A 23,638-nucleotide genomic window follows, 5' to 3' on the forward strand; every position below is an offset into this window, starting at 1 on the left:
CTTTGTGGATAAGCATATTTTACCCATAGATTCTTGAATATTTGTATTGACCCAACTAATACTGTGAAGAGCATTCTTTATATAGATCTTTGAATTATAGTAGCATATAACCCAAGAAGTGGAATTACTTGGGTGAAGTACTTGCTTATTTAAAATCTTTTAAGTATACATATATCTTCTGATTTAGTTTAAAAAATTATTGCTTCCTGGGGCGCCTGGGTGGCGCAGTCGTTAAGCGTCTGCCTTCAGCTCAGGGAGTGATCCCAGTGTTATGGGATTGAGCCCCACATGAGGCTCCTCCGCTATGAGCCTGCTTCTTCCTCTCCCACTCCCCCTGCTTGTGTTCCCTCTCTCGCTGGCTGTCTCTATCTCTGTCGAATAAATACATAAAATCTTTTTAAAAAAATTATTGCTTCCTTAGTTTTGAAAAATTCCTTTTTTTCAATTTCGAGACAAACTGCTCGGGTAGAGATGTTATTTTCTTATTGTATTACTGGATTCCATTTTTTAACATTTTAATTAAATTCTCTATTCACAAGAACTGATAACTGACAAATATCTTCCTTTTTATTAGTTTTGTGTCTAAAAGACACACCCAGTTTTTTTTTTACCCTTTCCTTCTTTTATTGAAGTTTCTATTTCCAATCTTAGAATAATAAAGAAAATGAGCACCCATGTACCATTTTCTCTACTGGACAAATTTCACCTTTTGCCACATTTGTCTTGTGTTTGCGAAAACATTTTAAAATAAAATAGATATATTTCACTCTTAAACTAAGTACATTCTTTAATAGCGCATCTATAATGAAATTCCCATAATGTCCGCAAAAGTCTTTCAAAGAGTTGTTTGGTGGCTGTTTTTTGCCAAACCAGGATGCACTAAAGGACCACAAATCGCATTTAGGTAGTTCTTCTACGTAGGGCCTCACCTCCGGGGGTGAAATAGGGGGCGGCCTCCGAAAACTCCAGAGCCACCGACCTTCCACAGCAACCACCTCCCTACCCTTTGAATAAGACAGGTTTATTTACATAAAGAAGTGGACGCGAAGGATTATGGTAGACGTAGTCTTGAGTCTAGTTTGCTTACCCAGCAGAACTTGCGCGTTGGCTGCGGACAGTGCTGCGCACGCGCAGCTTCGCCATCTTCTTGGTCCCCCCCCTCCTGCGCCAACAGGTTTGGTGAAGCCCGAAATTCCGTTTCCAGATTTCCCAGTAACTCTCAAGGTCCTGCCTGCCCACCTTCCCAAGAGCAGAGGTTAGAGCATGGGCCGCGTGGGAGACGGCGGTGACCCTCGGTGGGGAGGAGGCCCAGGACCCTGCAGCGGGACCTCCCACGGCGGGCGGGGGCTTCAGGGTGCGAACCAGCGGCTTGAGTTCCAGTGGGTCCCCGGCTCTGAGCGAGTGGTCCTGTCCGTGAGCCCAGGGATGGGGCGCGTGCGCATGCGTGAGGGTGCGCTCTGGCTGCGTGGTGTGCCCCGTGACTTGGAGGCTGGCTTGGCCATCAGCTGGGTAGCAAGTAACCTGGACGTGGTCTCCTTTGTCTTTGTACTCAGTGGCTCTAGTTTTTAGGGGAAAGTACGTTTCGAGAGCTGCAGATTTGGGGTGCTGGGTGAAGGTTCCAAATATGAATTTGTCTTCTGTTTTTAAGATTTTATTAGACCAGAAGCTGGGGGAGGGGCAGAGGGAGAGGCGGACTCCCCACGGGGTGGGGAGCCTGAGATCATGACCTGAGCTGAAGTCAGATGCTTAACCAGCTAAGCCACCTAGGCGCCCTTATCTTCTTATGTCCTGATTTCCAGGGAACGGATGGGCTCCAGTGACGTTAAAGAGCTGCAACTCCAGAAACAGATATCTCATCCTGAAGAGAGCCCTAGGGACATTTGATCTCTCTCCAGAGTTTTAGGGTGGAGACAGTCCCGGAAAGGGATAGATCCTAGAACTGCAGGGCATAGCGTGGCAATTCTTCATTTTCCTGTTGAGGTGCTGTCACGCAACTAACCTGAGTTAGCTCCTTGGCTAGTCACAGATACAAGATCCCGTTGTCATGCAGAGGAAAATTTGCAGCAAATAAGGAGATGATGAGGAATAACTTAGAAAGCTGTGACTCTGTGAGATGGTCAATGGGTTCCTTTCATTTAGGGAGGGGATGAATGTTTAGAAAGGGGATCGTTGTCATTGTATGTAGAGAAGGCATAAGGTTGTTTCTTAAGGAAACATGCCAGTACATAACATACATTCTGTGTTAGATGTGCAGAGATGTTAGTATTGTAATGAGGTAAAAGTGGTTGTCACTTCTAGAGGTCACTCCATGGCCCTACCTGTGCAGGTGAGAGTCAGGGGTTCAGCTCATACTGGTCTGGGTGGTCTGGTCCTTGTCCTGGCAGTCGCTGTTGTTTGAGGGGTGATTTCGGTTTCCATTTGCCTGAGTTAAGAGAGACGCTGGAAAGAAGAGGTTAAGGAAAAATGTGGTACAGAGGTCAGTGAGTACAAGCAGGCGGGCAGTAAATGTCAGGTCTTGGGATCTGGCAGGTGGCAAATCGCTCCTCTAGTTTTATTCTGCTGCTCGTTCTTGCGGGGCACAGGGCAAAGGTCTATCTTCTGCAGTTACTTCCTGCCCGATATTGGTGTAGTTACTTAGATTGTTAGTGCAGCAGAATTTTCCCTCAGCCAGTTTTAGATACGTCTGTGGGTCACCAGGTTTAACCCCAAGCTGCTCCTATCTTTGTGTTACTGCTATCTGTAATTTTTGGCCTCTGCGCATTTGTATAGAATTGTATCAGTCAGTTAATGATGCAAAGTCTAAACAGCAGGCTAAGAGCAGTAGGATTATTAGTGGCCTCAAGAAGGGGAGAAACCATGTACTATTGGGTAACACTATTTTAATAGCCGGCAGACCTTAGCAGGGGATCTTCCTTTTGGGTTGAAAGTGTGTAGCCAGGCTGCCTGGTTGAAGATTTTTTTTTTTTTTTTTAAGATTTTATTTATTTATTTGACAGAGAGAGAGCACAAGCAGGGAGAGGGAGAAGCAGGCTACCCCCTGAGACCATGACCCCAGCCTAAGGCAGACGCTCCACCGACCGAGACCCCCAGGCGCCCCCAATTTTTTAAATATCTATTTCCATGTGACTTGAAGCATTGATCCGGGTACAGCATGAGCTGTTTACTGCACGTGCTCCTTCTTCTGCTCATTAGTAGTCTAGGGCTAATCATCCTCTAACCTTACATTGGCTAAAGAGTTTAGAGAAATTTCTAAGTGTTTGAGGGCATTTCCTGTGTTCTCAGCTAAGGTTTCTGTCACATCAATTTCCTTGCATTGACTTTATAACTTATAAAACCTCCCCAAGAGGCAGCTGCTACTCCGACAGCCCGTCCAACACCAGCCAGAATTAGTCCTGAGGCTCTTTTCACCCAAAGGGAACACTGAATATGGGTTTTCGGTGGAGCTAGCTCCATATTACCATTTTTCTCTCTTGAGGGAGCCTTCACTGCCCTCTTGAAATAATAACCCCCAGGGCACGTGGGTGGCTCAGTCACCTAAGCGGTGCACTCCTGATTGCTGCTCTGGTCATGATCTCAGGGTCAGGGGAGCAAGCCTCATGTGGGATTCGTGCTCAGCGAGGAGTTTGCTTGAGAGTCTCTCCCTTTCCCTCTGCCCCTCCTGCTCACGTGTGTGTTCTCTCTCTCTAAAATTAAATAGATAAAATCTTTGGGGAAAAAAACCCCAAGTACTTTTCAGTTTCCTTAGTAATTGGGCCTTTTCCTTGAGACTTTATATACCCTGTCTGCCAGGAAATTTAACATGGATAAAGCATTTTGGTCAGAAACCTCCTGAATGGGAGTAGCTATCAAAATATCATCTACATATTGTAATACAGTGCTATTTTTCTAAATTTAATTCTCTTAAATCTCTTCCCAGAATTTTTCCAAAGATGATGGGGGAGTTTTTGAAACCCTCAGGTAAAACAGTCTAGCAGTACTGTTGTGTTTGGTGGGAGACAGGATGTTCCCACTCAAAAGCAGATAGTACTTGGAATTCAGAATCTAGTGGGATGCAGAAAACGGTACCCTTTCGATCTTACACCGTGTAAATATTTGCTATCACTCGGTAAGTTGATCAGTAGAATATAGGGATTGGGTATTAACAGGTTGTATGTCTCAAGCAGCTTCATTAACAGCTCTGCGGCCTTGAACAAATCTGTATTCCTTTTTAATAGGTAAAATTGGGGTGTTACATGGGGATCTACTTGAACCTAATCAACCCCTGTTTTACAAGCCTGTTAATTACTGGCTGGATCCTTTGTATAGCATCTAGAGCTAGCAATCTGTCTGTTTGAATTTTACTATTACAAATGTGTTGTTAATGGTATGCCCCCACTTGCCCTCACACCCAGGCTTTTGGGTTGACTTTCCTTAAGATTGGGGGGGGGGGGATTTCCTCTTTTAAATACTAGGATATGTTGTAGTAATGACATGAATTCAGTTCCTTGGTATCTAGGGACTTGAATTTCTAATTTGTCCTGTTCTGAACTTACTGTGGCCACCAATTTGTCTAAAATATCTCATCCTAAAAGAATATGGGACATTCTGGCACATATCAAAAAGAGAGTTGTTTTTTTTTTTTTTCAAGATTTTATTTATATTTATGTGACAGAGAGACAGCCAGCGAGAGAGGGAACACAGCAGGGGGAGTGGGAGAGGAAGAAGCAGGCTCATAAGCGGAGGAGCCCGATGTGGGACTCGATCCCGGCACGCTGGGATCACGCCCTGAGCCGAAGGCAGACGCTTTAACGACTGCGCTACCCAGGCACCCCCAAAAAGAGAGTTTTAACAGCTTTGATCCTATTTCACAAGTCAAAGGATCCAGAAACCTTTTGATGTCTCCTTTTCCCGAGACTCCTTTCATATTACAATTTTTGTTAGAAATGGTACCCTTCTGGGTGTTGAGTACAGAGAAAGTAACTCCAGTATCAAGTAAAAATTTAACTGGCTTTCTTCCTACTGCTGAGGTTACTCAGGGCTCCTTGTGGGAGATGAGGATCTAATGGTCCAAGACCAACTGGGGAGCCTTGTGTCCCTATCATATCTCATTTTCAGTGAGGGACAGCCAAAATGATTCCCCTTTGTCCTTCTTCCTTCTGTTCCGGGAGTGGTTTGGGCAGTCCTGTTTCCAGTGCCCTTCCTGCTTACGATGTGCACATTGATTGGATCCCAACTTTGTTGGTGGTCTCTTGGTCCCTTAGAGGGGTCTTGGGGTGCTCACATGGGTATCGTCTTTTCCTCTCCCAGGTTACTTCGTGTAGGTTGGAGAGCTACCACCAGAAGAGCATCTTGCCTTCTCATCTTCTGGTCTTTTCTTAACTTCCTCCATGGAACACCTTGAGAGCTAGTTCTGGAAGCTGAGCAGTTTAGTATCGGGACTTATAGCCAATTTTGGAGTTTCCTTTGGATGCCCGGAGTGGTTTGAGATATGAAATAGGTTATTAAGGACCATTCAGCTACCCCGAACCTCAGGGTCCCAGTTTGTAGTTCGTCTTTGGCAGTTTTATAGCCTTTCCAAAAAAACTGATGGATTCTCATCTGTCCTTTGTCAAATCTCCCTTAATTTGGACCAGATTTACTTACCTCCTTCTTAGCTTTTAAAAGAAGCCTGCAGTGATGCCCTGAACTTTCTCTCTCATCGTGGGAGTTGGGATCCTCCTCAGTGTCAGCTCTAAGCACTGCCTCCTTGTTTGGTCTCGGAGAACTTGATCCTGGCTAATGGTCTTTATCAGCTTCCTGTCTTGCTTCTGCTAACATGGCAAACTTTTCTTCTGTTAAGACAGTGGTTGGCAAAGCTTGCATATCTGCCCAGATGGGTTGTGGGTAGAAAAGATACTGTGCATTAAATGTGTAAATCAATCAGGTCAGCCCATAGCCCTTTAGTGTGTGTCCAGTTATACAGGTCTGAGGTCAAAAATGGGACATGCACATTAACGAGACATCCATCTCCATCAGGTGCCCGTCTCAGTGGCAGCATTCCCATCCCTGACTTAAAATAGGTCCCCAGTCTGATAGTGCTTTCTGACAAGGGAGGCTAAAGGGATACAGGAGACATGGGGGAAGGCTTTGGGGGAGTTTGTAAAGATTAGAGGCTGGTGCTCTTGAAGCTGGGGAGTGAGGCTGGAGTACCAGAGAAATCAGGTGGAGACTTAGTACAATCTAAGGACTTGGAGGTGGAGACGGGGATAGGGACAAAGATTCCCTTACTCATCAGAGAGTACAGGACACATTTTTAGAGTTTTCAATTCTACCTTCATTTTACAAATCTTACACTTCCTTTGCAACCCTTCAATTTGATATAATGCCATAAAGCACTGACTTATATGGAATCTTTTCCCATTTTCTTTCTCTTTTAACAAAATAAGCTCAATTGTAGTGGTGTATTAAAATTTAAGGTCCCATTTTCTGGCCACTTGTCTTCATCTTCTAGAGTCTATTATTGTGGCCAGGCTGTGTTATAGAAGAAAGTTGTCTGTTTGGGGGTCAAAGGAAGGTAGTTGAATGCTTTCCGTTTCTGGAGGCTACAGTCCAAGGGAGGCTCTCCTTCAGGGTGGAAATGTCCCTTCCGTAATCTGGGATTCTTTCTGAGGATCTCCTCTTACCCTCCCTCAAGGTAACTTACAGTGTTTAGTGGTGACACAAATGCCACACAACCTTACCCACAATATGTGTGAGACTCGGTTGGCTTAAAACCAAGCCCACAAGGAGAGTGGGTTAATGCTAAGGTGTCCAAGGGGGTCTGGGTACTTGTGCCTTGAGGAGCACTGGTCTGGTGCATAGGCTGCCTCTTCTAGCCCCTCAGTGTCCAGGCACTCCCTTGGCTCAGAGAGAACCTGGTTTAGATTCAGTAACTCAAGGCACACTTCCCGTTTTAAGAGGAAAAACAAACCTGAACAGTGTCAGATGTCCCCAACAAACATCTACAGGTCAAACAAATAAGATGGAGATATCCCTCACCCTTGCTGATTCTAGACTAGTCTCATTTGGGCCACTTTCCATCTGCCAGGCTAAAAAGCATTCAGCTTCTGAATGGCCAGGTCGTGTTATCCTTTGACACCCAGGGATGTCTAGACTCCTCTGTAATGAGCGCTTAATCCCACAGAGTGTTGACAGGAGAGGCCCTGTTCTTAACTGACTGTCGACCTGCCAGGCTTCGTGAGACAGCTCAAAGAAAATACTTAGAGTCGTGCCATAGGATTGGCACCACTTACCCCATGGAGAGTTTCTCAGCAAGAGGCTTGGAGTGGCCACAGTGTCTTCAGGAGGGGAGCAAGACCAGTCCAGCAGCACAGACCGCAAGAAAGGAGAGCCCTCTCAAGGGATTCCACCCCCTAGTGCCGGTTAATTGAATGCGTTAGCCGAGAAGGGCTGAGCAGCTCTGTCCTTTGTAAACCACATAACCAGAGGGCAGAGCCTCGGAGGGAGTCCCATCTGGGTTGCCAAATTGGTGACCAAACTAACATGAGATTGCTCCTTGGTATGTCCTTAAAACTACATCAGGTGGGGTTGTTGCACAAAGTAAAATGTATTTGAAGCAAGTAAGGAGATCACCGGGAACAACTTACAAAGCCCTGACTCTTCTGGAGCAAGGGTGGATTGGTTCCTTTGTTTCGGGTTAGGATGAATTTTTAGGTATTTAGGTAGGGAAGCCTTGTCATTGTATGTAGACGCGGGCATAAAGTCAGGCATATGTCTTAAGGCAACATGGTTATTCATACAGTGTATGTTAGTAAATGAGACTTGTGCTCCCTCTTTCTTGGGCCGAGGTCTTAGTGTTACAATGAGGTAGTTGTCAGTTGGAGGTCAAGCTGCGACTGTCTGGGTGGTCTGGGCTGGCTGGAGGTTTTGTCAGGGCAGTTGCCTGAGGAGTGGTTTTGGTTTCGCTTTGTCTGAGTTAAGAGATAAGCTGGAAGGAAGAGCTAAAGGACAAATGTGGGACAGAGGTGGGTACAAGCCCGTAGGCTGTGAAGGTCAAATTTTAGGGTCTAACTGGAGACACCCCCACATCAGAGGCCTTACTGCTGTGTTTAACGCTTTTACATTTAATGTTATGGTTGACTTGGTTAGATTTATGCCTACCAGCGATATTTCCTTCTATATCTCATGTCTTTGTTCTTTCGTTTCTCCTTTACTGCCTTCTTTTGTATTAAGTGGATATTCTTTACCTTTTCCTTTGATGAATTTTTAAGTAAATTATTTTAGAACAGTTTCTAGATTTATAGAATTATGGTCAGTAAATTGAAGAGATTATGTTAAAGGCAGTTAGCTGGGTTCTAACAGGAGGCCTGGAGGCCATCAACAAAGAAGTCACAGGCAGCTGTGGGGAAAGTCAGAGGCCTGAGCTGGCATCACTCCAAAACAAAGCCCCAGGAAAGCTGGATCCAACCAGATAGGCCCATGATGGTGTGTGCCATGACAGGAAACTCCTGACCAAGAAATCCCTCCCCACAGAATAAATATTCCACCCCCTAGTTAACCACTGTCCATAAAAGAGAAACCCAGCGGCCCAACAGCCACAGTTGTTGAGCACCTTTCTCTTTCTCATTCTCAAATCTTGAGCGTGTAGTTTCACTTTAATAATAAACTTTCCCACTGTGTTGTGTCTGTCCTTCAATTCTTCCTTGTGATGAGACCAGGAACCTTTGCGGACATCTTTGGGATGGGCCAGGTTAAGGCCCCAGGGCCCAGGGTCTCCCTAGTTCACTCAGGGACAGCTTTGTAGACCCTACACTAATTTCCTCTGTTTTTAACATCTTACATTAGTATGGTACGTTTGTCCCAAGTAACGAACCAATGAAGTGCATATGTTTTCATATTTTCCAGTTTTTCTCTAATGTTCTTTTTTGTTCTGGGTTCCTTTCTAGGATACTGCACTACATTTAATAGCTGTCTGCTTAAGCTCCTCATGGAAATGATCATATTCAAAACTCATGACTTCTAAGTAATTTCCTTCTTTTTACTCATTTCTGTATTCTTGAGACTATCAGTATGGTAAAAATCCTATATGCTGATACACTGTTGCACATTTCTTCCCAGCCCTGTTAGTGACATCATGTTGGTAGTCTGAAATTGGCCTTGGCAGGAGTATTTATGCATCTGAAATTGGCAACTAAAAGTCAGGGTTTTTTGTTTGGGTTTTAGGGGTTTTGTTTGTGGTTTTTTGGGGTTTTTTGTTTTTGTTTTTTTGAGAGGCTGTTGGCACTACCTCTATGTGTCCATTCCCTCTTTTTTTAGGAACCAGCAGGACATTATCCCATAGGAAAGCATTTTACCCAGTGGTATGGAGGCTATTTGTAGACAGGTAAATCCAGGAGCTGGAGAGGAGGCAAGATCATTTATGACTCATCTCTCTTCTATTATTTCTCAGTTGTATCTTCACATGTCTCCATGCTTTTTTAAGAACATCAGAAAATGAACAAACCCCAGGTGAGTTTTGTTTTGGTTTTTTTTTTTAATTCCTACTTTGTTTTACATTAGATATTATGAATAAGGTATAACCTTTAAAATGTAAACGTAGAAATAGACAAATGTCAACTTTTGGGAAATATGGAGTAGCAGATTAGTAGCAGGGCTAAGGGGCTGTGGTGATGACCTTCAAGTATTTAAAGTTGAAGTTGTCATTGCTGAGCTATACATTTATTTGTCTCTGATAGCAATAGCAAACATTACTATAGGAAGTGCAATGAAAATGAGAATAACCCATAATGATTCTTAATGGGACATAAAGACTTTCCTGAAATTGTGGGGTGGCATGTTCTACAAATGTCACTTAGGTTTAGTTCAGTGATGGTGTTGTTTTAGGGCTTCTATATTCTTTCCAGTTATCTTCTTAGTTCTATTAATTACTGAGAGAAATATTGAAGTGTCCAACTGTATTAATTTTTGTCTGTTTTTCCTTTCAGTCCTATCAGTTTTACCCCCTATATTTTGAAGCTCCTTTGTTAGGTACAAATACGTTTAGTTTTGTCTTGGAAAATTGACCATTTATCATTAATGTAACGTGCCTATTTATCTTCGATAATATCTCCTATTATATAGTCTGTTTTGTCTGATATTAACGTAGGTACTCCAGCTTTCTTTGGATTATTGTTTGTGTTGTATTTCTTTATCCTTTTACTTTTAACTTATGTATTTTTATAATTTGAGTTTCTTGTAGACAGTATATGATTGTCCTGTTTTTTTGACCCAATCTGATAAACTTTTTGTATGGGTTGATTAGAACATTCATATTTAAAAATTGGTTGTCGATATAGTAGATTAAAATCTTCCATTTTGCTAGCTGTTTTTCTATTCTATTCTTTATTTCTTTCTTTTTCTTCTCTTGAATTTGTTATTTTCTATTCCATTTTATCATTGCCATTGTGTTTTTTTTTTTAACGTTTTATGTATTTATTTGACAGAGAGCACATGCACAAGCGGGGGAGCGGCAAGCAGGAGAGGGAGAAGCAGGCTCCCTGATGAGCAGAGAGCTCAACATGGGGCTTGATCCTATCATGACCTAAGCCTGAGCCAAAGTCAGACGCTTAACCAGCTGAGCCACCCAGGCACCCCTTGACTTATTATTTATACCTCTTTTCTTTACTTTTAAAATAGTTAGTCAAAGACTTATAATACCCATTTTTAATTAATCAGAGCCTCCCTTCAAATATTAAACCACATGATGTATAGTATAACGACCTTACAGTAGTATATTCCTATTCTTCTTTCTCGTTCTTTGTGCTATTGTACCATACATTTTACTTTAACATATGCTGTGTACACATGATACAATACTACTATTTTTGCTTTAGACAGTCAGTTATCCTTTAGAATAAAGATTGGCAACCTGCAGCCCGTGGGTGAGATTTAGCTCCCTATCTGCTTTCACAAATTAAGTTTCCGGGGAACACAGCCTCATGCTTTCTTCTATGTATTGTCTGGGGCTATATTCACAATACAGTGTTTACTGTAATCTACTTCATTACAGAAAAACATTTCCAACATTTGCTTTGAAAGTTGCTTTACTTAGAAATTGGGGAGGGAGGGGGCGCCTGGGTGGCACAGCAGTTAAACGTCTGCCTTCGGCTCAGGGCGTGATCCCGACCTTGTGGGATCGAGCCCCACATCAGGCTCCTCTGCTATGAGCCTGCTTCTTCCTCTCCCACTCCCCCTGCTTGTGTTCCCTCTCTTGCTGGCTGTCTCTATCTCTGTTAAATAAATAAATAAAATCTTTAAAAAAAAAAAAAAGAAATTGAGGAGGGAGAAATTAACTTAAATTTTCCTTTTTTATTTCATTCTGTCACTCTTCATTTTTATGTGTAGACTCAAGTTTCACTGGTACCATATTCCTTTAATATTTCTTGCAAAATAGTTCTGCTGGTAAAGAATTTCTTAAATTTTTGTTTTTCTTGGGAAGGTATTATTTCTTCATTTTTTTTTTTAAGATTTTATTTATGTATTTGGCAGAGAGAGTGAGAGCACAAGCAGGGGGAAGGGCAGAGGGAGAGGGAGAAGCAGGCTCCCCGCTGAGCAGGGAGCCAGACATGGAGCTTGATCCCAGGACTCCCAACATCATGACCTTAGCCAAAGGCAGATGCTTAACCAACCGAGCCACCAAGGCACCCCTATTTCTTCATTTTTGAAGATGTTTTCAATAAATAATTCTTGGTTGAAATTATTTTGTGTGTGTGGGTTTTTTTGTTTTTTCTTGTTTTTGTTTTTTAATTTTGAAATTTTTTAAACTTTTAAAGTATTGTTGACATAATATTAAATTAGTTTTAGATGTAAAACAGTGCCTTACTTATTATATAACATGAAATGCTCATCACTATAAGTAAATTACAGTATTTTTGACTATATTTCTTATGCTGTCTTTTCATCCTTAGGACTTATTTATGTTATAATAGGGAAGTTTGTACTTCTTAATCTCCTTCACTAATCACTCCCACTCCCTCTTCCCTGTATTCTTTGCAACCACCAGTTTGTTCTCTGTGTTTATGGGTCTGTTTCTCTTTTTTGTTTTTATGAGTCTGTTTCTCTTTTGTTGTTGTTTGCTCACTTGCTTTATTTTTTAGATTTTAAATGTAAGTGAAATATAAATGAAATGATGTGGTATTTGTCTTTGTCTGGTTTCACTTAACATAATACCCTCTAGGTTCATCTATGTCACAAATAGCAAGCTTTAATTCCTTTTTGTGGCTGAATAATATTCCATTGTATATGTATACTACATGTTTATTCATTAATCTATCAGTGGACACTGCTGCTTCCATATCTGGGCTATTGTAAATAAATACGGGGATGCATATATCTTTTTGAATTAGTATTTTTGTTTCTTTGGGTGAATACCCAGTAGTAGAATTACTGGGTCATATGTAGTTCTATTTTTAATTTTTTGAGGAACCTCCATACTGTTTTTCATAGTGGGGGGCAACACTTACTTTCCCGCCATTCTGCCCACTTCTTAATTGGGTTATTTGGGGGTTTCTTGATGTTTGTGTGAATGCTTTATATATTTTGGGTATTAACCCCTTCTCAGACATGTCATTTGCAGATACGTTCGCCCATTCATTAGTTTTCTTTTCATCTTGTTGATGGTTTCCTTCATTGTGCAAAAACTTTTCATTTTGATGTATTCCTGTTTATTTTTGCTTTTGTTTCCCTTTTATGAGGAGACTGATTCAGAAAAATATTGCAAAGGTTGATATCTAAGAGATTACTACCTGTATTTTCTTCTCAGAGTTTATGGTTTCAAGTTTTACATTTAGGTTTTTAATCTGTTTTGAGATTGTTTTTGTGTATAGTTCAAGGAAATGGCCTAGTTTCATTCTTATGCATGTAGCTATCCAGTTTTCCCAGCACCAGTTATTGAAGAGAGTGTCTTTTCTCCATTGTATGTTCTGGTCTCCACTGTCATAGATTAATTGGTGTTCTCTCTCTCTCTCTGTGCATATATCTTTTTTTCTGACTCACAATTCTGTTTCATTGACCTTTATATGTATTTTTGCAACAGTACCATACTGTTTTGGTTATTGTAACTTTGTAGTATTTCTGGAAATTTAGGATTGTGATACCTCAAGCTTTGTTCTTCTTTCGCAGTATTGCTTTGGGTATTTGAGGTCTTCCATGTTTCCATACCAATTTTAGGATTTTTTTTGTTCTAGTTGTGTGAAAAACACTGGGTATTTTGATAGGGATTGCAGATCTGTAGACTGCAGTCTATAGATTGCTTTGTGTAGTATGGACATTTTAATTTTAACAATATTGTTTCTTCCAATCTATGAGGATGGTATATTTTTCAATTTATTTGTGTTGTCTTCAGTTTCTTTCTTTAATGTCTTAAATTTTTATAATACTTTAACCTCTTAAGTTAAATTTATTCTTTGGTATTTTATTCTCTGTGATATAGTTATAAATGGTATTTTAAAAATTTCTTTTTCTGATATTTTGTTATTAGTGCATATAAACAGAACAGATTCCTGTATATCGATTTTGTATCCTACAACTTCACTGAATTCATTTATTAGACCTAATAGTATTTTGGTGGGGTCTTTAGGTTTTTCTACATATAGTATGCTGTCATTTGCAAATACAGTTTTACTTGTACCTTATCAATTCAGATGCCTTTTATTTCTTTTTCTTGTCTGATTGCCATGGCTAAGAATGACAGTACTATGTTGAATAAAAGTGGTTAAGAGTAGACAACCTTGTCACGTTCCTGATCTTAAGGGAACAGGTTTCAGCTTTTCATCATTGAATATGACATTGATTGATTTGTGTATATTGAACCATCCTTCCATTCCTGGAATAAATCCCGCTTGATCTCAGTGATTTTTTTAATGTATCGTTGGATCTGGTTTGCTAATATTTTGTTGAGGATTTTTGCATCTGTCTTCCTGAGGGATATTGCTGTATAATTTTCTTTCTTTTGTGGTATCTTTGGTTTTCCTATCAGAGTAATGTTGGCTTCGTAGAATAAATTAGGAAGCATTCTTTCCTCCTCTGTATTCTGGAATAGCTTGAGAATGATAGGTACTAACTCTTCTTTAAATCTTTGGTAGAATTCACCTGCAAAGTCATCTGGTCATGGACTTTTGTTTGTTGGGAGTTTTTTGATTACCAGTTCAAATTTATTTCTAGTAATTGTGGCTTTTTTCCACATTTTTCTATTTCTTCATGATTCTGTCTCAGAAGAGACTGTATGTTCGAGGAGTTTATCCATTTTTTCTAGATTGTCTATTTTTTTCTACGTTTTCCAATGTAATTTTTTATAGTAATCTCTTACAGTCCTTTGTACTTCTATGGTGTCAATTTTAACTAATCCTCTCATTTCTGATTTTGTATGTTTGAGTCATCTCACTTTTTTTCTTGATTAGTCTGGCAAAAGTTTTATCAATTTTATCTTTTCATAGGGCTGGCTCTTAGCCTCATTGATACTTTCTTTTTTCTTTTTCTTTTTTTTTTTTTGTCATCTCTAGTTCATTTATTTCTGCTCTGATCTCTGTTATTTTCTTCTCTTTTTTTTAAAGATTTATTTATTTTAGAGAGGCAGAGACAGTGCAGGGGGAGGAAGGTACAGAGGGACACACAAAGAGAGAATCTTAAGTAGACTCCTTGCTGAGTGCAGAGCCCAACACAGGGCTCGCTACCCTGAGATCATGACCTGAGCTGTAATCAAGACTCAGCAGAGCGCCTGGGTGGCACAGCGGTTAAGCGTCTGCCTTTGGCTCAGGGTGTGATCCCAGCGTTCTGGGTTCGAGCCCCACATCAGGCTCCTCCGCTATGAGCCTGCTTCTTCCTCTCCCACTCCCCCTGCTTGTGTTCCTTCTCTCGCTGGCTGTCTCTATCTCTGTTAAATAAATAAATAAAATCTTTAAAAAAAAAAAAAAGACTCAGATGCTTAACCGACTGAGCCACCGAGGCACCCCTCTATTCTTTCTTTCTTTGTGCTAACTTTGGGTTTTGTTTTTTCTTTTTCTAGCTCCTTTTGGTGTAACGTTAGATCATTTATTTGAGTTATTACTTGTTTTTGATGTAGGTCTTGATCACTATAAATTTCCTTTAGTACTGCTTTTGTTGCATCGCCAAGATTTAAGACTGTGGTGTTTTCATTTTCATATCTCTCCAGGTATTTCTTGTTTTTCTCTTTGATTTCTTCATTGAACCCATTTGTTGTTGAGTAACATGTTATTTAGGTTTAGATTTAGATTCTACATATTTGTATTTCTTCTAGTTTTTTTCTTGAAATCGATTTCTAGTTTTGTCCCGTTGTAGTTGGAAGAGATGTTTGATATGATTTCAGTCACCTTTAATTCATTGAGACTTTCTTTGTGTTGTAGTATGTGATCTGTCCTGGAGAATGTTCATATGCACTTGAATCTGTGTTCTGCAATTTGTGGATAGAATGTTCTATAGATATCTGTTATGTCCATCTGATCTAATGGGTCATTCAAAGCCACTGTTTCTGTATTGATTTTATGTTTGGATGATTTGTTCATTGATGTAAGCAAGTTTTTAATGTTTCCTACCATTATCATATTAGTGTCAGTTTCTCTTTTCATATGGTAATACTTGCCTTATGAATTTGTATTCTGTTTATGTTGGGTGAGTATATATTATCAATTGTTATATCCTCTTTTTGGATTGATCCTGACCTGTTTTGGTTTTTGTTACCATCTTCGTTTTAAAGTCTATTTTGTTTGATTTTGATATCCCCTGTTTTTGTTTTTGTTTTTTTTAATGATTATTCCATTTGCTTAGAATATTTTTTTCCATTCCTTTACTTTCAGTCTGTATGTGTCTTTAGGTCTGAAGTGAATCTCTTGTAGACAGCATATAGATGGATCTTGGTTTTTTATCCATTACATCACCCTGTGTTTTTTGATTGGAACATTTAGTCCATTTACATTTAAAGTAATTATCGATAGGTATGTACTTATGGCTGTTTTGTTAATTGTTTTCTAGTTGTTTTCTGTTCCATTCTTCTCCTCCTGCTCTCTTCCCTTGTGGTTTGATGGTTTTCTTTAGTCTTATGTTTGGATTCCTTTCTCTTTATTTTTTTGTGCATGTGTTACAGGTTTTCAGTTTGTGGTTACCATGAGATTCATATACAATATCCTATGTGTGCAGTAATATATTATGTTGAAGGTTGCTTAAGTTTGAACACATTATTAAAGCATTACATTTTTATTCCCTCTTCCACATTTTATGTATATGATGTCACATTTTATATCTTTTTATTTTGTGTATCCCTTGGGTGATTTTTGTAGATATAATTGATTTTACTACTTCTGCATTTTAACTTCCATACTGGCCTTATAAGTGACTAATCTACTACCTTTACTATATGTTTGCTATTACCGGTGAAATTTTTTTCTTCCTTAATTTTATTCTAGTTGTGGCCTTTTCTTTCCACTTAAAGGAGTCTCTTTAATATTTTTTGAAAGCTTGTTTGTTGAACTTCTTTAACTTCCGTTTGTTTGGGACACTCTCTCTTCTTCGGTTCTGAATAATAGCCTTTCTGGGTAGAATATTCTTTATTGTAGGGTTTTTTTTCCCCTTATAGCACCTTAACTATATCATACCACTGTCTTCTGGCCTGTAAAGTTTCTGCTGAAAAATCACCTGATAACCTTATGGGGTTTCCCTTGTGTGTAACTGCTTTTCTCTCGCTGCTTTTAAGATTCTCTCTTTATCTTTAATCTTGTTTTAATTATTGTTTTGGTTTTGACCTCCTTGAATTCATCTTGTTTGGGGCCTTCTGTGCATTGTGGACCTAGATGTCTGTTTCCTTCTTCAGGTTAGGGAGATATTCAATTGTTATTTCTTCAAATAATTTTTCTGCTTCTTTGTGTCTCTTTTCTTTTGGTACCTCTATAAGCCAAATGATACTTGGATTGATGTCACAGAGGTCTTTTAATCTATCCTCATTTTTTAATGTATCTTTTTCTTTTTGCTATTTAGCTTGGTTGCTTTCCATTACTCTATATGTTCAAGATTGCTGATCCATTCTTCTGCATCCTCCAATCTGTTGAAGAAGTATTCTAGTATATTTTTCATTTTATTCTATCTTAGCTCCAACTGGTTCTTCTCTATATTTTATATCTCTTTGTTGAAGTTCTCAGTCACTTCATTCAGTCTTTTCTCAAGTTTAGTAAGTATCTTTATGGCCATTACTTTGAACTCCGTCTGGCATATTGCTTATGTGTTTATTTCGATTAGCTCTTTTTCTGTGGTTTTGTCTTGTTATTTCATTTGGAACATGTTCCTCTGTCTCCTCATTTTGTCTACCTCTCTGTTTGTTTCTGTGTATTAGGTAGGTCAGCTATGTATACTGGTCTTGAAAGTACTCACCTTGTGTAGAAGGGACCCTGTTCCCTTAGTGCAGTCCCCCTGGTCACCAGAACCAGATACTTCGGGGGTGTTGCATTGTTGCTGAGCCACAATTGCTATGGGCATGCTAGTAGGTGTAGCTTACCCTCAGCTTATCTACCTGTAATGACCTGCTTTGCCTGCTGCATGCACACTGGTTGCAGGTCTTGCTCTCAGCCTGGTTGTCTGCACTTAGCCACTGGGACGGCTTGGGTGTACTGATGGGCAGCTCTTGCTTCCTGCACAGCCAACTGAGAGTCTTGGCTGCATGAGCTCTAAGTGCGTTGGTATGTGGGATTAGCTCCCCTCTTCCTCAGGCCTCGAGTCACTTTGGAGAGGCACCTGCCTTGCCGGGGCTGCCCGCTAGGTATGGTGGGGTGGGAGCCACTTTGGAGGAGCCCCTTCCAGGGTGCTTTGGGTGGGGGAGCACTGGGGTCAGGCACATTGTGCTAGAAAGATAGATGGAGAGTGTTTGTACTGGCTGTGTAAGCATCTGGCTAGGCTTTGGGAGCGCAAGGAAACTAGTGCCCTCCAGCTCCTTTGTTTCTGGAGAAAGCTTTTGTAGATCCCAGCTCTTCCTGCACATATCCTAAAATTAGTCAGTAAATCTTGAAATATACTCAGGTGCTTTTCAAACTGCTCCTTTTGTGCTGTGATTATGACTGATATTTCCTTTAACACTTTAGGTATGCCATTTTATTGTGTTCTGGTTTGATGGTTCCTGGTGAAAAGTCTGCTTTAATTGTATCTTTATTCCTTTTTTGTAATATTTTCTTATTCACTGGCTGCTTTCAGGGTTCTCACTCTCTCTCTCTCTCTAGCCATTTTATTTTTTATTTATTTTTTTAAGATTTCATTTATTTATTTGACAGAGATGGAGACAGCCAGCGAGAGAGGGAGCACAAGCAGGGGGAGTGGGAGAGAAAGAAGCAGGCTTCCAGTGGAGGAGCCTGATGTGGGGCTCGATCCCAGAACGCAAGGACCACGCCCTGAGCCGAAGGCAGACACTTAACAACTGAGCCACCCAGGCGCCCCTCTCTAGCCATTTTAATATGTTGTGTGTCTTTATGCTTTTGGGAGGCATTTATGCAGCTTGGTATTGTTGAGCTCCTTGGATTTTTGGTTTGTTTTCTGTCATTAATTGAAAGATTTTTTTTTTTAAGATTTATCTATTTATCTTTGGGGGGTCACTGAGGGAGAAGAGAGAATATCTCAGACAGACTCTGTTGAATGGGGAGCCCGATGTGGGGCTCAATCCCACAACCCGGAGATCACAATCTGAGCCGAAATTAAGAGTTGGATTCTTAACTGACTTAGCCACCCAGGCACCCCAATTGCAGGTAATTTTAAGACACTATTTCGTAAAGTGTTTCTTCTGTCCCGTTCTTCCCCGCAACACCCTGCCCAGATCCCAGTTATGCATATGTCAGAACATTTTATTGTATTTCACAGCTTTCACGGCTTTTTTTTTTTTTTTAAGATTTTATTCATTTATTAGAGAGAGAGAGAGCACATGTGCAAGAGAGAGCACGAGAGGGGTGAGGGTCAGAGGGAGATGCAGGCTCTCCACTGGCAAGAAGCCCAAAACAGGGCTCAATCCCGGGGCTCCAGGATCATGACCTGAGCTGAAGGCAGACTCTTAAGTGGCTTAGCCACACGCAGGCACCCCTATTCATAGCTTTTTAATGTTCTGTTCTATTTTTTACTTTTTTTCTCTTTGAGTTTCAGGTTGGGTAATTTTTATTGACCCATCTTCAAGTTCATTGATTCTTTCCTTAACTGTGTTCACTGCTGATCAGCCTGTTGAAGATGTTTTTCATCTGTTACTGTGTTCTTATTTCTAGATTTCCATTTGGTTCTGTCTGCTGAAGTTATCCATTTCATTTTGCATGTTGTATACCTTTTGAGTCTTTACATACTTTACAGTCTTTAATAATTAGTTATAATTACTTAAAAATCTGTTTCAACAACTATGTAATATGTGATTCTGATGGTTACTTTGTATCTTGGTAGTATTTTGTTAGTTTCTTTCCTTTTCATATGCTTTGGAACTTTCTGTTGAAATGTGTACGTCTTGTGTAAGACTCTAAACTGGGGTAACTAGATTTTACTGCTGGAGATGGGTAGTTCCTGCTAGACCTTTAGTCCAGGGGTTCAAGTTTAACTAGTTAGGAGTTGGGCAGAATTTGAGAGTTACTCTTCTTTTACTACTCTCAATGCAGCATAGGCTTCAACTTTCTATAGAGAGTTGTTTTTTCAGATACGGTCTCATTTACCAGAGTTATGTCTGTTCATTTCTGAGTTTTAAGGGTTCTCTTTGCTCTGTGTTTCAGAGAGGGTCTCTTTACATGCTTTTATCTATCTCCTGTCTTTATGTCAGCAGTATTCTATTGGTACTTGTTATTCCAAGCTTGTTAGCTTGGGCAGAATGTGTTCTCTTGCTCCAATACAGCCTTGCTGTTAGGTCTGCCCTGGGTCCTTGAGTCGTGGGGATGTGACCTTGTTGGTTTTCTTGTCCCCCCCCACCCACCCAGCTGTAGTGCATAATCCTGCCCTTCCCACAGGAGTAAAGTAAGTGCCTAGTGGGGTTCACAGAGAAAAAGCCTGTAAAGGAGTGCCTAGGTGGCATGGTCAGTTGAGCATCCTACTCTTGGCTTTGGCTGAGGTCATAATCTCAGGGTCATGAGATTAAGCCCTGCATGGAGCTCTGTGCTCAGTGTGGAATCTGCTTGAGATTCACTCTCCCCCTGACCCTCCTCTCCTCTCTGAAATAAATAAGTCTTCACCAAAAGAAAGAGAAAAATGCCTATAAGAAGGTGCAAATATCCTCCATCTCTGTGGTTTAAAGGGGTTTCACACTGTTGTGTTGGCTCACACTCTGTTTTCATTAATTAACATTCCCCCTATTTTGGTTGAATTCTTCTTACCTATGGTCCAACCCAGGTAGGCAAAAATACATATATTCTCTCTTCTTGCAGGTATTGCCTCCTCCTAGATTTGGGGCACTTGGGTGCTTTGTGATTTTGCCTCTCCTGTAAATTAGGGGGATAAAAGTTGTGAATTTGAAGTAGGTCTGGCTCATTTTCATTGTAGGAGCAAGAGTAATTTTTTTCCTTGCTTTATACATCCTGGGGCAGAAACTAAGTCAACCCATGTGTTTCTAATGACTTCAGTATTTTGTTCATGTTGTGTTGCCTCATAATCATAAAGAACATTTATGCATCATATTTCAGGCCCTACAGTTTTAACTCCTCAATTAAGCACAAGTTGTGATACAAAATAGTTAATTTTTCTTTTCTTTTCTGACTCTAGTATACATTTTACATTTTCTTTTCTTTACTTTTTACATATTCTAATATGTTCTGGTAATATCTTATTCTCAGTTTTGCAGCGTGTCGTGTTTGTGTATTTAACTTTCAAGAGAACAAGAACAGTGTTTTATTCCCCTTAGTATTCACAACACCCAGGACATTTCCAGGTATAGAGCATTAATAAATTAAAAAAGCAGAATGTTCTTTTCTTTCTTCTACAAAACCTAATACAAAATAATGTACACACTGGGCATGTTGTAACATAAATTCTCAACAGTGAACTTGGGAAGAATTTGTTTCCATATTTCTTTCCTGTGCAACCGCAATTCTTACCACTTCAGACTGAGCAGAAATGTGCTGTTCCAGGGGTCACTGTCATTTGGAGATGTGGCTGTGGACTTCTCCCAGGAGGAGTGGCAGCACCTGGACCCTGCTCAGAGGACCCTGTACAGGGATGTGATGCTGGAGAACTACCACAACTTTGTTTCAGTGGGTAAGCTATTTTCACATCAAGTTTTATGTAGCATGCATTTTATTTCTTAGATACCAAAATGTTCCGTCTTTTATAGTTAATATTGTTGAGACTTTGCTTCAGGAGTCTGAGGTTGTTAATCTCTTTTGAGCACAAGGAAGAGTTTTTGTATTCTCACATCTCATGAAGGTTTAAATGAGCCTATCAAGGTGCAGATCCAGAAATTCTGTCTCCTCGCTCCTTTAGAATTGCTGTAGCTCATGTCCAAATTCTGTGTCATTTTTCCTTTTACAGGGTATCTCATTAAAAAGCCAGCGCTGATCTTCAAGTTGGAAGAAGGAAAGGAGCCATGGATATTAGAGGAAGAATTTCTATACCAGAACTACCCAGGTGAGTTAGTGAGTACCAGAAAGGTTAGTGAGGAAGCCAGGGGAAATAATAATGTAGGTGGTCAGTTTAGGAGTTGGACTTTATTTAAAACGTTTTCTAAGAATCTCTTCCTAGTGGCACCTACTTTAGAAGTAGAGAAAGGGTGTATATATATGTGTGTATATATATATATATATATACACACATATATATATGAATGGTAAAATTGGAAGAGAAAAGGGTAATGCCTGAGAAGGAATGTAAACGGGTTTTCTGATTGTTCAAAGCTAGGGGTCCAAGCATATCATTTATGCAGACAAGTAATACTGGCTTTTTTGTGTTTAATGGTACAAAGATGAAAGTAAGAAAGACAATAAAATCTAAAATTTGGCTCTTGAGAAGGGAGGAAACAATGTTTTCAGTGTTACATGTTGTATAGTAGTACTTGATACTATTTAAACAAATTACCTATAAATTAATAGGATTACAAGTTTATATTTATCAGATTAATGTACCAAAAGTACAGCCTTCTTAATTTTACAATTGTACTTCTGTTGGTACCTTTAAAAAAAGATGGGAAAAAGACCTATTTTACTGCCTAAAAAACATTGGCAAACAAGTGGAAGTATATGATGCTAAAAGAAAACCCTCAGTAAATCCTACGAAATAGGAAATAAGACATTCCCTAGTTATTGTCTGATAAAACCACAAATTGGTAACAAAATTATCAAGCACACATGACAAACTACTTTTTATTTTTCTTTTGTATTCTTATGTCTTCTTTGTAAACTTCTAATATTTTTCGTGTTCTTGCCTTATGTCAATATCAGTAAGAACTATATTCCCTCATACTTAATTTTTTCCCATTCCTAATTGTAGTTGGTTAGAGTTTTTTTGTTGTTCATGGTGGTGTTTTTGTGTTTTTGTTTACCTAGAACATCTCTTTTTTCAGTAGCCCAACAAGATAAATCTATGCTCCCCCTATTATTTATTTCATGAAATTTAATTAACTTACTTTTTATTGACTGCTGCATCCTGGCCTTATTTGGCTGCTCCAATTTTATTTTTATGTTGCTTACACTCACGGTAAACATCATATGTTCCACTCGCAGTAAATGTCACTTAGGCATACTGTATGCTTTCCCATGGCACACCTTTCTGCATTGTGGGCTTTCCCTGACTAGATACTAAATGAGTTAATAAGTGAAAATGACTCAAAAGATTGTTTAGTATATAAGTAAAACATTATTTTTACTGTTATTACATTGAATGTATAGTACAAGTTAAGTGTGTCTGCTTCCAAGAAAGAGACTTTGAGTGTTTGAGCCAATGTAATCTTTTCTTTCTCTCAGTACTCGGCGTATAGTGGGTCTTTCAGAAGATACAAAAGTAAATGATCTGTTACGTGATAATATCTACCTTTTTTCACACCTGTGGTATGATCTAACAAAGAAAATGGTGATTGTGTTATTCTTGCTTACTTTGGTATATAACCTGAAATAGACATTTGATAAACACATGTTGATTGGAATCAAGGAGAGTTTTTCATGTGGTACTTGGGTCAGGCCAGTGATTTTTTAGCTTGGGATAGACTTTGTTGCATTGGGTAGCAAATGTAGACAATACTTTTTAAATGGTAAATCAACATGAATGTTACTCATTTCCTGGGATTTGGTTGGAAAAATATGATCTTTAAATTTTGGTAATAAACAGAAGCCTGAAATGTGGAAATGTGAGGTGCGAAAGATAAAGCAAAATTAAGTATTAGTATTTTGGGACGGGTAATGCTATTTTAAGGAACGGTAAGTGAACATAAATGTGATTATCATGGTAGGTTCACCTGTTGAGTGGCTACGGTGGAGCAATATGAAAGTATCAAAGCCAAAATAGGGCGATACATCAGATCTGTGTTGGCACAAGTTTACTTTTTTGTCATTATTTTATACTTTATTTTGGGATGTTGGGAGAGGAATTAGAGTACAGTCCGATGACTCTTTCCTTAAACGTAAGCACATTGGCGCATTCAGAAATTATGTTGCTATTGTGTAGGAGGGAAATTCGACTGGAAGCGTGAAAACTTATTTGGGTATTACTGAAA

General features: G+C 39.7%; 1 protein-coding gene across 5 annotated transcripts in view; it reads left to right on the forward strand.

Moving 5' to 3' along the window:
- Nucleotides 1–476: 476 nt before the first annotated feature.
- LOC103661947 (zinc finger protein 260-like) overlaps nt 477–23,638 on the forward strand; it is a 31,317-nt gene continuing 8,155 nt past the window's right edge. Inside the window, exons 1-4 of one of the 5 annotated variants that reach the window (XM_008689625.2) lie at nt 477–1,255; nt 9,407–9,465; nt 21,041–21,192; nt 21,466–21,561. In XM_008689625.2, the coding sequence (XP_008687847.2) occupies nt 21,159–21,192; nt 21,466–21,561 (130 nt within the window). In that variant the 5' untranslated portion in view covers nt 477–1,255; nt 9,407–9,465; nt 21,041–21,158. The remainder of the gene's footprint in view (nt 1,256–9,406; nt 9,466–21,040; nt 21,193–21,465; nt 21,562–23,638) is intronic. The other 4 variants (XM_008689622.2, XM_040624756.1, XM_040624757.1 and 1 more) reach the window with 4 other exon arrangements.

The sequence above is a fragment of the Ursus maritimus genome, unplaced genomic scaffold (assembly GCF_017311325.1).
Source record: "Ursus maritimus isolate PB19 unplaced genomic scaffold, ASM1731132v1 scaffold_7, whole genome shotgun sequence".
Lineage (NCBI taxonomy): Eukaryota > Metazoa > Chordata > Mammalia > Carnivora > Ursidae > Ursus > Ursus maritimus.